The following is a 14,651-nucleotide window of genomic DNA, read 5'->3' as shown; positions in this document are numbered from 1 at the left end:
ACTATAAGACATTTTAATCTTTAGGAATTAAAGAAATAATCCTTGGGTCTAGCAAGCTCAAACATGTATTTGATTTCAAGTGCATTAAATAATTCCATTTGTCACAGGAAATTTTTTATTCACATGAAAATTTTTGAAATGCGGTAGGGGAACAACTTAAACTTTGACTAGGCTAGAAATGAGAAGGTATTCATAGTTTGGCTTTGGTTGAAGTGATAAAGGTGATGAAATTCAGCTGAGTTAAATTCAGATTTCAGACTTTGAAATTTGGTCTATTTCTAATTACCTGTTAAGAAACAAGTATCTTCCTTGGTGCAATACATACATGAAATACATGTTCATGGCAGGGAACAGTTGTTTCAGATCTGTAAGCACATGCTACAGACTACTTTTTAGTTCCTTGTAAAGGGCATATTGATTAGCACTATGGTTTCTCTGCACTTTCATGACAAAGAAAGCATTAGCAGTAACACACTTTCATAAATTGAACAGTAAGTCTTTAAAGAGCTAATGAGACATCTTTTTTTGTTAATGTTCATGATTAACTCCTGCTCCTCTAGGTTTCATGTACAAATTAGACAGCTCAGAACAGAAATACAAATTATTTATGAAACTCATTGGACACACAGAATCAAAGGAAGTTGACTACTGTAATACACATTTAGTCAGCTGGAATCCAGGTAATGGAAACAATTCTGGTGTGAAATAGCTACAAAATGTAGCTCATCTCCAGGATTACCTGTTTGTAAAATACCACACCTGGCTGGATGATTCATTTGCAGCTTCTGCAAACCTTTGACAGCAAATTTATTGGATGAGCTAGGGGATGTTCATTTCAGAGGAAGCACTGCCAGACTTGATTTCAACACTGCAACAACACACTTGTGCAAAATAAAGTTAACATGGATGTTTGCAGTACAATGTGTATTGTACATATCATCACCCAAATATCAATTTCTGAAAATCCTGAATATTGGAGAAATAAGTACATATATGTCAAAATCTCCTATATGGCTTGATAAGTAAGAAAGGACACATATATATATACACACACACATATAAAGAAAGTATAACGCAAGTAGGACACAAATGCCAAATGAGCACCATGTTACTGTATAAGCAGGTAAGATGAACACAATGATAATACTACTTGAGTGATAATATTACCAATTAATTTTTAAAAAGTCTCTAACAGAAGTTGAAACCTTTTGCATCACTTTTGGGCTGTATTTGTATATCACGATGAGTACACTGGCTGAATTGCAGACAGAAAACTATCCTAGAATAATGAAAGTTATTCTTTATTATAACTTTATTATATTTATTATATTTATTTATTTTACTTATTACATATATTTCTTATATATATTCTATACATATAAATTATATATTTATATATATATTGTATAAATTATATATAAGTATATAAATTATATATATAATATATTATCAATATAAAATAGTAAATTTGGCATTGTTTGAAGTAAGGGAAGTAATTAAAGTACACAAACCCATTTTGATACCACCCCCCTATTTCCTGCACAAGTTAGCAATGAAATGCCTCTCCCCACCCCCATACATGCTGTTCATTAACTCTCCGCAATAAACATCATACTTCCATATCACACATTTGAGAGTGCTCCTAAATTGGGAAGTTGGGAAACAGCATTGCTCTGTGCAAAAACAGCCAAGTCCAGTCAGGAAACATATTAATTTGAAAGCCTTAATTAATGACTGAACATTTATACAGCCAAGATTTATGAGTTACAAGGAAGTAAGTCCAAAACATAACACTCCCTTTCAATGGCAAACAATTAGCCTAAGGTAAGATACTGTCTAAATGCTCAAGTTCACTTTCTTACTCCAACTTCCATACATTGATACAGGACATTTGAATTTAATGCTTTTTTTTGCCTTTTTCCCCCTGCTCTTCCATAAATATTGTTTTTAATAAATGTCTGTATTTTATCTTTATTAACACTTAGTTGTGTGTGGTTTGTTTTTTTGTTGTTTTGGGGTTTTTTTAATAAACTAATGAATTTAAAAATATTATTTTTTAGCTCATGGATGCAAAAACAGTATACAAAAAAAGAAGAGGTACAAGAAAGAACAGAATACTTTCTGAATGGATAAGTTTATAGAACTTATTTTCTATATATGCTTGAAGAACATCATAAACAAGAAAAGGAAGGTCTTTAGTGAGATATATATCCACTTATTAAAAAAAAAATCATGTGCAAAATCTTTCTTAAAATTCCCCCAAATCCCGGTTTCTTCCTTGAGCTTACTTTACTGAATTCACAAATAATTTTGCACTTTCAGTACCAAAGAATGTTAGAAAGGAAGAGTAAGTTTTCAGCTTTTAATGTTTTGACTACATTCCACTTCTGAAGAGAACTGACATCTTATTACGATGAGCGTTTACTGTTCGAATATTAAGCAAGACTGCAAACTCTTCCTTGGAAGTCCTCAGGCCTTAAACTAGAAAAGTCAGAATCAAGAAAAGCTTTGCTCTCTCTTGCTTATACTAAATTACAGAAGATATTTTCTTGCCTCCAAATTTTGTTTCGCTAACAAAGGAGAGTGGTTTGTTTCTCCCCCTCGTTTATATAACATGTAAATACACAAAAATGACCACAGAAATGGCAAGATCCCACAAAACAGTAACATGGATAATTACAGGAGTCTGCAATGAGCCCATGTCCCTAACAGCCACACTGCATGTCCCCCCTGGCAAGGGAACTCCCCAAAACACCTCTCTCCAGGTACACAGCCACAATGGCACCTTGCAGAGGTAACTAGAAATGCAAGTGGCACATGGCTCTTGAACTTGGGGATTTTTATTGTTGCTTGCTTGTGGTGGTATAGCAGTACTGAACATCCAAGCCCCTGTAACTGTCATAAGAAAAATCCTCAACAACCTGTCCTTCTGGTTTCTTCTCTTTTTTCTTGCCTGAATGGCAAAAACCATACCCTGCAAGTGGCTGCCAAAGAGATTGAGTGGAGTTTTTCCAACACGAACTCACAAATACTTGGTAACATCCTACCCAAGATACCCACAGAGTCTAATTGATGAGCCATCTACAGTTTTCTCCCCACATCTGCCCCTCCCCCCCCCCCCCCCCCCCCCCATCAGTTTCCCATCAAATGGGAGGTCACTGGGAGCATTTCTGGAAAGAGGCAAAGTTGGTTTATCCCAGTAGAAAACACAATAAGACCAGAAATATACAAGACAAATCAGAAGACAGATTACTTTTCTTCCCCTCCCTTCCCTCTAATGGGGTGTTTCACTGTGCAATGTTACGTATAATAGTAATAGTCTAGTTTTATCACAGATTTATTTTGTTTGCTAGGACACCAGAAAGCCAATCTCTGTAAGATGCCAACTACTCTGAAATCACAATTAACAGCCCCCCGCTTCCCTAAATAAGAAAATAAACCGTCAAACAAACAACATCCAAAGCAGCTCCTTTAAACTGGGAAAAACTCTCTTGGTTTTCCTCCCTGACAATGGGGATGTCAAGACCAATTAGGAATTGCAGTCATCTTGGGGTTTGCTGTTTTCATCCACTGCAAGTGGTCAACCCATATCTGACGGTTCACTTCTGTACACTCAATGCCATGGACAAATTACAGAAGACTAAGACCTGAAAGGCTTCTTTTTCTACCTGATTATCCTTGACATTTTCATTACTCAAAGACAGGAAACAAAAAGCTTAAGCTGAGAACTACATGATAGCTTAAAAAAGTTTAATTAAAAAGCAAAATGATCCATGGAATTGCTTCTAACATAGCTAATAATTTGCTGCAGAGCTGTTACTGTGCTCTTTTCCATCTGCCAATAATCATTTAATCCTTCTGCCAAAGGCAATCCAAAGCTTTATGTATTTCCCTATGTATTTAAGGGAAACCATAAAAGATAACTTGAAAATAACAACTTCCATTTTTTGATAACATAAAATCTGAGCTACAGTAGTGCAGGCACACATCAGCTTCTCCATGGGGCTACAATATGCTATTTGACAGCTTCTATTCCAGGCAATGGTTTGAATGCTAAGACCAAAGTTTTGTGCCAATACAAAATCTTTGTTAGGATTCAAATACAAAACAAAAAGCCAGCTGCAGATAGCTCCTCTTAATGTGCCTTCTTCAGTGGGACCACAGCTCTCCTCCTCCTGAACAGCCACTGTTCAGGCAGGCTGTGAAAGCCAAAGTTACATGGCAAGAATGAAAACTGCCCTGTTTGACAACATGGGTTTGGCTGCAAGTACTTGAAAGCTTCCTTGTTCCCATATTCAGAATCAGTGACTATTTTAATTACTAACAACTTCTCAAACTGTTTCAGAATTGATGCTGAGCAGCTTAATCTCCCCCCAACCCCCCAAACTCCAACACTGTTGTTACTAAAGTTTGTGGATAAAAAAGCAGAACAAAGGCAGGTATTTCAACTATTCTGTCCCAAAAAATCTCGCTTCAAAAAATAAAATTATGCATAATCAAAACCTCTTTGAAAGGAACACAGCAGAATGAACTTTTAAACTCAATTAACTTAAGGAGATGACAGGTATGTAAACTTGTGGTTCATATACATTTTTTGGGATGGCAACTACTAAAGCATATCACAATTAAAATGTTAAGAAAAAAAAATCCAAAACACCAAGAACATAAAACTCTGCAAATACTTTATCAGTAATGACCATCTTTCACAAAATGAACTCAAAATTTACTTTACAAAAATGAAATATTATTTCTATTACAGGAGAAAGCAATGGAAGCAGATAGTTTGTGCACATTCTACACAAAAGTAGCTTTAATTGGTATAGCTTTAAAGTTTGCAATTCAGTGCATTTATTGTGGAAGATATTCAGCCTAATGTCACACTTACTGATCTTATTAGATATTGTTATGTTCCAAATTTTTGCAACAGCAACCATTACTTTGCCGATGACTGCTAAAGGCAAACATCCTATTCTGTATGTACAGAAAGATACCAATATACGTTCAAATATTTTAATTCATACACACACCTCTCCAATCTTTGCAGTTCAGTGAAGTGTAAAGAGCATTGTCATTAAAATACATGCTCTTCGTTCACAACAACAATACTCAGGTAGATTAATAAGCTTTTATACCTGTGCTCCATTGTTCGTTCCTCTGCCATTCATTAACATTTCTTCCCCCTTGACAGCAATTTAACTGGCACAGTACCAGAAAAGCAAGTAGGTCAGCACAAGGTGTTCCTCTCTATGGTTTCATCTGGTATAAACATCCCATCTGAGTTAGCCTTCAGGTACTGCATTTAAATATTCCTGGTGCCAATTAAGATAACAATCAGAACTATTTTGGATATCATTGTCCAAGTACTCCCCTTATTTTTGGAGCACTGAATTCTGTTAAGAACGGAGAGCAAATTTTACTGGAGCAGCAGGGAGCTCTCTGAAGCTCTCCTGGCCAAGCTGATGCCTAAGATTATGTCTCAGTGCTACCTCCGTGGGAAACCCCTTGAGACTCTCAGCATATCCAAGAAGAAAATATATATGTACATAAAGAAAGGTAAACTGAACACTGAGATTTGATAGTCAGACATTGTGTACTACTACAAGTAACTACAATAGGCAGTTAAGCCAGTTAGATACATGCTGTTAAGGGATTGAGAAACAGCAAGTGGTATGTAAGAATATTTACTTTTTCCCCATGTATGAAAAAAGTGGATACAAATCAGTGGTCTCATGGAAAATGATACAAAAAAGTCTGGATGTTATCTTTTGCTAACGTACTAAGACATGTACAGTATTTATAACTTGTATACAGTGAAGATCTGGCCGTGAAGTTAGTATATAATGGTCGAGGATGAGGACTTAATTTACTGTGAAGTACAATGACTTTTTAATGACTTTCTCTAATTTGTGTGCCTTGCCTTATACTTTAGGACTAGAGTTGAGGTAAAATCAAAGCAGCAAGTTCCCTTCTAACCACATACCCTATGACATCTTCTATGACCAAGTGCCAACAGTACAAGTTTAAATAAGAAAAACAGGTCAATGTGAAGAGAAAGTGCTTTTTTTTCTTTTTTTCCTCTTCCTTTTATTAACATAAAAGCGAATTCTACCACTCTGAACTGATACTAGCATCTGTATTATGTAAATACTTCAAAAGACAGAAATAAACTGACATTTTCAATTTATTCCTGATCACTGCAAAATACAATTTTAACTCAAACTTATATACCCCCATTTGTGATCAGTGGTCTACTGAATGCGTGTGCTTCAAGACATGGAAGGATAATCCCTGCTGTCTGATTCAAAAAAAAAAAAAGGAAGAATGAATTAAATTAAAAGTTGCTAGAAATAACTCGCAGTCAAAAAATAAAACTAACAGAAAACAATAGCAGTAGCCTAAAGAGACATTTTTTCCTTCAGGAATGAATTCCCATCTGCTTTTAAAGAGCAACATGTTTTTCCATTGCTAGGAGCTACAGCCAAAACAAGGACAATAAAGCAGCAGAGTCACAGGCAAGAGCAGAGAGCAAGTGAAGCTGCCTGAGAAAGTATCAGTCTAAGGTCCCTCTTTTACACAGTTGTGTTTCACTGACATCTCAACAGTCCCCCACTGTGCTGGCAGCACACTCCCTCCTGCCACCCTCAACAAAGGGGAGCTCCTGGTAACTCCGCTGCAGTCAAGGTAGTGTGGAAAAGGGGAGGCAAGGGCAGTGGAGGGAAGCAAACAGCACATTCAGCAATGCCAGTAGAGGAAGGCATCTCCCGTGGCCTTGGCTGGTGTGGTGAAGCTACAGCTGTTTCGTAAAAGCTCATGGGAAGTGAGCAGCCCTGTAAGCAGAGGACTGCATACCCCTGGCACAAGTGATGCTCTTGTTGCAGGTTCTTTTCCAAACAGGCATACAACAATAACTCTTCAAAGGCACTGGGAGGACAAAAGCAAACAGAGGTGCTCATTTACAGAATGTGGGTAAAGTATGCCATTAAAATAGCTAATGAAGACACAGAAAGGAAGAAAAAAACATACTGAAATCAACTGCTTCCTATCTGTTTCAGCATTTAAGGAATCAAAATGTTCAGCTCTTCGGGCTGTATGGAGGAAGAAAATCTCAGGTTAAGCAGCAGACTGAATTTCATACCTTGAGACTGTTTGGTGCTCATCTGGGGGCTCGTTCAAATTCCCTCTGGCATTTTCCCCACATCCCTCTGAGGATCACTGTTTTTTGAGTTACTTAGGAAGCAGTTTCGACTATATCCTCCCTGAACTGTTAATGGGTCTGAACTTTTCGGAAACATTAATGCCCCTTCAGCCAGATGCTTTAAATCTCCTCTGCTTGATTAAACCGTTAGCAAATCATTATTTCACTGAAGGATAAAATGTTCTTTCCCGGATGAGCTAGCCAGGCATAAGTTTCAGTGCAAATACTCTCCTGGATACCAAACCTTCCATTTTGCATAAAGATGCTAATTGCCACCCATGCTTTTATACACATAGGGTGAATACAAACAGTACCTCATCAGGTTTCAGCTGAGATAAGATGTGATGAAAATCAGGCCACTTGGGGCAATAAACCCCACCCATCTTTGAAAAATGCATGAGGGGAACCAGAGCTTTCTAAAGTGGCTTAAAAGGAGAGCAGGCAGAGGCGGTGTCATGCCACAAACTCTTGCGGTTCAGCACCACCATGCCCATGAGTGATTACCCAGGCACTCATGCTGTCCTCATTCTTGATCTGTCCAAGCACATTCTGCACGCACAAGGTTCTTGTGAGACCAGCAGTAAGCAAAATCCCATGGGAAGTCCTGTCTAGTACTTATTTCCTTTCCGGTGATTCATCTCATTTATCCCAAACATTGACATTTGGAAAACATTCCGAATGCCAGGTATTTCCTCACCTTCCAGCCACCTGTGCCAAACACATCCTCAGCACTGAAAATGTGTGTAGGAAGGAGGTGATCCTGTATTACCCATACTGGATGAAGGCTGAGTGTCTTTTCCTCACCCACCCACACAAAAACGTTCACGTTTCAATGAGTGATATAAATTAACAGATCCTATGCATTGTTCCAAGAGAAACTTCAGAGGTTCATCTGAGGCCTTTATCTTGTTGTGTTTCAACCTGACAGTGTTCCTCACCTTGAAAGTTGCATTTCACTGTAATACTGTATCCTGATGTGGAGCTAAGCAGAACTTGCTCAGGAGGAAAGGCCATCCAGCAGAGTCAGGCCAGAGTTGTTTCAGTCATAGATGCTTTAATGACTAAATCACACATTTCTGATGAGACACATACTTTTTTTTGTGGTATCTTAGAAGTTTAAAATCTGAGGGCCCAGTCCCCTAATGATGTGTGGAGTGCCTTTGTCCTGTGTTCAGCAGTAGCAGTCATTTTTCTCCTTCTTAGTAGCTGGTGCAGTGCTGTGTTTTTGACTTTCAGCCTGTGAACAACGCTAGTAACACCAATGTTTTTAGTTGTTGCTAAGTAATGTTTACTTTGGCCAAGGACTTTCTGAGTCTCATGCTCTGCCAGGGAGGAGGGGAAGCCGGGAGGAAGCAGAGACAGAGACAGGACACCTGAACCAAACTAGCCATTCCATACCACAGCATTCCATGCCCAGTATATAAACTGGGGGCAGTTATCCAGAAGGGCTAGATCACTGCTCAGGTCAGGCTGGATATCAGTCAGCGGGTGGTGAGCGGTTATATTCTCTTCCCTTGTTATTTCCCTTATCATTATTATTATTGGTGGCAGCAGCAGTGGTTTGTGTCATACCTTAGTTACTGGACTGTTCTTATCTCAACCCGCTGGAGTTACATTATTTCAATTCTCCTCCCCATGCCTCTGGGAGCCAGGTGGGGGAGCAAAGGGGTGGGGAGTGAGGGAGGAGCTGTGTGGTTCTGAGTTACTGGCTGGGCTTAAACCGCAACAGCCTTCAACACCTGTGGAATTCAATGGGAATTGAACACATGCTGTATCTAGCATAACTAAGCATAAAAGGAACAAACACATTTGTACTTAAAAATCAAAATGATGGGCTGTAGCCATGACATGATTTGAAAGGTCTACTGTTTGTTTGCTTTTTCCTCCACACAGAAACATCACCCTTTGTTTTTCTACTTTTTTGATGCCTTCACTCCCAAAAGCCTGTGTCTCTTTTCAGGCTACTATACGGGATTGGATTTATTGCCCTTTAAAAATGTTAAGCAGAAAGCCTTTCCCTTAAGTTTGGAAGACCTTTTCCTTCATGGAAAAACTAGGTGTAAAGAAGATAACATATTCTAATTTGTCATATGTCCTTTTTAACCTGTATCTCAGCCCTCTCTCACCTTTACTGTAGAAGTGAGAAATTTTTCACAATATCTTAAAAGATTGTTTACTTTCCTGTATACCTACAGTGGAAGACATCCTTACTTATTCTGTAGTTGGTACCTTCCTCTGTAAGAGAAAGATGAGTTTGGGAAGGTTTTGGTTATTTGCAGTGGGTTTTTATTAAAGTTTATAGTTTAAATACATCAGTATCTTTTAAACAAGACCATGCATGTTTTAGAATACATATTTTAGGAGTCAAAGGCATTAGTCGACTGAAACTAGTGTGCTGCTGCAAAGATACTTTTTGGCATCAAGTATGTCCTCATATGAGCCAGAGCAAACTTTCACTGGCTTGCAGCTTTCCCCCTTCATTCTTTGTTCCCATTGAAAGTTATTGCAAAGTGAGAAAGATATTTTTTACATCAACTGTTCTACTAAGAACCAGTGAAAGATTTACAGGTTCCCAGATTCCTGCTTTACGATTGTGTCCTGTAAGCATGGAAACTGATAATAGCATAGAAACAATGCCAGCCTTTGCTTTCACCATGACCTGCTTTCCACCAATTTAAAAGCACTCAGTCCCATTAGCTTACTTTTATAAGCATGCTGGTCTTGAGAATATGGCCATCATATCCAGAATACTGATTTTTTTCCACTATTTTTAAGCAACTTTAAACTCAAAACTACTCAACACTTGATTTAAGTTTCTGCCTAAAACTTCCCTCTCTGCTACTGCCTTCTAAACTGTAACAAAGCATAAACGTGACTGTGGTTCAGACAATAAAAGAAGGTTCCTCACTCTACTGAGTTTATTCTCCTTTTTATCACCTACTTTCTGGAACTAAATATTTCTACAATGGGGAAACACTGTTTCATCCCTTGATCATCCCTTTTCTCAGAGCAGCCTCCAAGGATTTGAAGATGGACACACCCCTTCCACTTAATTTGTAAAGGCAAATGATACAATCTTCTTCCCCCACCACCCCCCCCCCATCTAATAAAGACACCAGGCTCTGCTTTTATAAAGGCAGGTATCCTTCCTCTAGACCAAGACATGTTCCAGCTACAGACTTTCTTATTCTCTGTGTGAGACAATGCATAATATAAAAACTGCTGGACAAGCAATTTTCTATCTGATACTGTCCACATGATTTTGTTTGTACTTGCACTAGAAAGTGAATTAGGACTATGGGTGTTTTGTATTACAGCAGAGAGCAGCTAGTAATTATGAAAAGCCTAATCTGAACCCAAAATTAAAAAAGTAGAGCACTGGAGTCCATGGAAGGCCCATCTTTCCTAAAGCAAGCTGGCTGTAGCAGCATCATCAAATGAAGCAAATGAGACCCAAAGAACTCAAACTGCTTGCACTTTCAAACATCACTTTTAAATACTTCTGCGGCTGGATCTTTAATTCACTGCACTCTACAGAAAGCACAGAGAAATCAAACAGAAAAAAATGTTCACCATGAAGTACTACAGTGCAAATGCTCTAGAAAAAAACCTATAATCCAGTTAATCTTTGAGTGAAGACATCCCAATTATATAAAAGCATTAAAAAAATAAAAAAAAAAATCATCAGTCTTCTAAAAGTTGAATCTCCTGCAATTTTTCCACAAAATAAAATGCAGGAACACTAGAATAAACCTTAGAAAAATTTCAATGCAGCATCGTACTTGTTTTAACCATTTTTATTACTTTCAAGAACTAGAGACCTCTTTGTGCCTACCAGTGCTCCCTGCTAATGCTGCAGCACCTGGAAGTGCCAGTGAGACCAGCAGGGCAGCACAGCCCATCCCACTCTCCTGCTGAACCATGCCAAGCGTCAGCTGTCTGGGCATGGCCTTCAGTAGAAGTTTCCCAGGAAAAAAAGCTGGGGACAAATATAAGAGTATTGTCCCAGTTTGATGGCTCATCTGCCACACCAGTGAAACCACTGGTCTGTGTGTGAGGGCAAGGAGACATATGGTTACTGCAGCGCTGTCCTTGCAGCAACCAGACCCACCCTGTGTTTGGCTCGGTCACACCAGCTCAGCAAAAAAGAGGTTGAGGTGGTCCTGGGAACAGACAAACGCCTTCATGGCAGAGATGCAGCCAAAGAAGTTGCCTCCGAGGGAGGAGGGAATGATCCTCAGTGTTAACATCAGCTTGGAGGCCAAACTTTGCTATTTAGAAACTTCTATGGACAATTTCTTACTTTCCTGATTTACTGATGCAGAAGAACAACCTCAAGCACTGATGCAGAACACTGTTTCAGAAGGGCCTGGTAATGAAGATGAAACTCAAACCCAAATATTTCAGCTAAGGCTTTGTTTGATCTATACTATTAACATAATAAAAACTAATTGTACAGACATTACTTTTTTTCTTACACTAAAAATGTAAATGCACCTTTTTTTTAATATTAAACTTCCCTTACACACTAGAGAAGGAAATTGCAATCTACCCTCGTAAATTATCTTCAATATTCTCTCACGTGCAGCAGTGGGAAGTAATCACCCTATTTTGCTATCTTGATATATCTTTAAAGATACTCATTAAAAGAAATGTACATCCAGGAGGTGAATAGAGATAACTGGTCATCAGTGATGACAGGCAAAAATACATAAATATCTGATCTGAAAAAAGGCCAGGCTGGAAGCCAGACACATAATGAGCTATCCACTTTATTTGCTGTTTATTCAGCTCATGTCAGGATGATTCAATGCACCTTTACATGTAACTCCTTATTCATACAGCATTTTCTAGTCACAAACCCGAGCATTTTCCATTTCTTTTTCTAAACAAAGGATAGAACAGTAGAATGGGAACTTGCTATTCAACAGCGGAAACTATTTCTAAAGCTGGGAAGCTGGAGACACTAGGAAGAAAAGGCTTTAATGAAACTGGCCACTGTGCGTGCCAACCGTCAAGACTATAATATTCTTCCAAAGAACACTGACTGAGGCTTCTTCTGTATTTACTCTTTACATCTCAGTTATTATAACTCTTTGAATGATGTGAAAGAACAAAATTCATGAGAAATGCCGTATTGGAAACAGGCAGGCTTTCTTCCCCCTCCACAACTAGTCTGTAGCTGCACTCAGTGACCCATTAACTTATTTTTGGTAATGTACAAAGCCAGCACCAAGACATTTGTGACTAATTATCAACTAGGCACAGGAATTCACCACTAGAGCCTCAGCTGATCCAGATTCAAAGGAAATCCTTGGAATTTCTAAAATACAAGCATTATAGTTGTTACCTGGTAAGAAGACAGTTTCCATACACAACAGAAAATATGTTTATATTTATGCTTTTTGAGGCTTGTAACTCATCCAGAGGCAGATATATTCTGCCAGCGCAGCATCACTGACATCTGGGTAAAAACATAGTACTGTTTTGAGTCACCACTCCAAAGCATGGAGGCAGTAGAGCTGCGACAATTTTCCAGACTGACATTTAAGCCGGTGATCCTTTTTTACTGCCTTTTGTTCATTCTGAGATCCCACATTCTGTGGCAAAAAGATGTGCTACACAAAACAGCTTTGGTCACTACACAGGCTTCATTCATCCATTCCCAGGGCACAGTTTGTCCTGTGCTGTGGAGGAGGAAAGCTCTTGCGGGTTTGACTTTGGTGTCCACTGTGACACAGCTTCCCAGAACAAGCCTGGAGGCTTGCCAAGCCCTGCTGCTGCTGCATTTGGCAAGGTCAGAGCCCATCCCTTGGACTTGCAGCACTAACAGCAGTGCCCCCACCAGCCAGTACACAATGCAGAATTTTATAGTGTACCAGCATTTATAGCAATAGCTAAACGAGCAAATGTCTTGCCTGGAAGCATATCCAATGACTAGTTGAGAAAGCCTTCAGCATTATAGGAATCACACAAACACTCCACAGTTGCCCTCTCTCGTGAGCCAAGATAAAAGTTTAACTTATTTCCCTGCCCTTGTAAACAGCACACAGAAAGATGGGGAGCTGAGGGAAGCACATCACATTTTCCAATCTGCTATGGAAAAAGCAGAAGGTGACTATGTAATTAAAGATGGTATGATTATGCATACACCAGGCTACAGGAAGGTGGAAATTTTAATTCTGGTATTTCATACCTTTTAAGAGCTCAAATTTGCAACCTTAATAACATTCTGAATTTTTGAAGTAATGTTATTTCCTTTCAACTGATCAAAATGAGAAAAGAACGAAATATCCTTTTATGAGACACTGACATGAATAATACTCACAGAGCAGAGTGGTGACCACTAACTATCAATACTTATTTTAACTGCCAGGCATAAGTACCTGGGAAAGCTTCTTCTTCTGCCATGGACAGGAAATAACTGTCTGACGTCCATTGTCAGAAGCTGACCAACTAATAGCAATGAGCTATAACAAGAAGTACTGCTGTGTATTATGTCTTGGTTACATGGAATAGGAAAATATGAGCCTCAAAGTGACCAGTGACTTCCTTGCAATTCCCCTACACCATCCCATAACACTGCCTATCTTCCCTCCATCTGAGGTTCTCAGTCACAATCTTAAATGCAAAGAAGATCCCCAGGGATGTGGAGAGACCCAGGTGAACTGTCTGGGCAGTCTGGGGGCACTTGCTCCCACCTCCCTCCACATCTCAGGGCAGCACATCCTTAATGAGGGCACCCATGATGGTACTAGGGCTCTTCCTGGAAGAGGCCCTCCCCCTGCCAACAATCTGATGGAGATCTTGAAGGAAAAAAGCCCCAGACTGTATTGTTTTCTACGCAGAAACATAGAAATCTCACAAACATTCCTTTTCATAATTCCTCCCACCGCTTTGAGAAGCCTTAAGGGATGATACCTGGTCGATACTTGATTTCCATTTTAAAATCACAATTTTGTGCACTGACTCTGTGGCAATTACCATTCTAAAAGTTTTACCTCTGCTCCTGAGTACTTCTGTGTGCGCTGAACAAGCTCTGCTAAGCAGACTTCATCACTGACTGGCATGGACTGAAAATGAAGTTTGAAGATCTCCTTGCGAGTGGCTGCATCTGGCAATGGCACATAGATAATTCTATCTATTCGTCCTGGTCTCAGCAAGGCCTGCAATGAAAGCACCAGAGGAAAAGTTACAGCACATGGCACATCACATCAAGAAAGTAAAAATGACAACTCAATTAAAAACAACAATGCCACCAAATTACCAACAATTTCAGCAAAGCAAGAGCTTATACAATAATAACCAAGCTATGTGTGAGAGTGGTTAATCTCTTCTGTTAGAATGGACCAGTCGCTGAAAAGACAGTAAGGCTACTCAGCTTGTGAAATACCAGTTTACGGAAAAAAAGAATCATAAAGAACCATAGCCATTTTCCTAAAATAATAATTTAGGC

At 39.0% G+C, this 14,651-nt stretch overlaps 1 protein-coding gene across 1 annotated transcript in view; it reads right to left on the bottom strand.

Moving 5' to 3' along the window:
- The window catches only part of AFG2A (AFG2 AAA ATPase homolog A), a 231,644-nt gene that overhangs the window by 52,387 nt on the left and 164,606 nt on the right, over window positions 1-14,651 (bottom strand). Inside the window, 1 exon segment of the mRNA XM_005143020.3 lies at window positions 14,197-14,361. Within this exon segment, the coding sequence (XP_005143077.2) occupies window positions 14,197-14,361 (165 nt within the window).

Source organism: Melopsittacus undulatus, chromosome 5, assembly GCF_012275295.1.
Source record: "Melopsittacus undulatus isolate bMelUnd1 chromosome 5, bMelUnd1.mat.Z, whole genome shotgun sequence".
In the NCBI taxonomy this organism is placed as follows: Eukaryota; Metazoa; Chordata; class Aves; order Psittaciformes; family Psittaculidae; genus Melopsittacus; species Melopsittacus undulatus.
The sequence above is the reverse complement of the archived record's forward strand: the minus strand, read 5'-3'. Positions and strand labels throughout refer to the sequence as shown.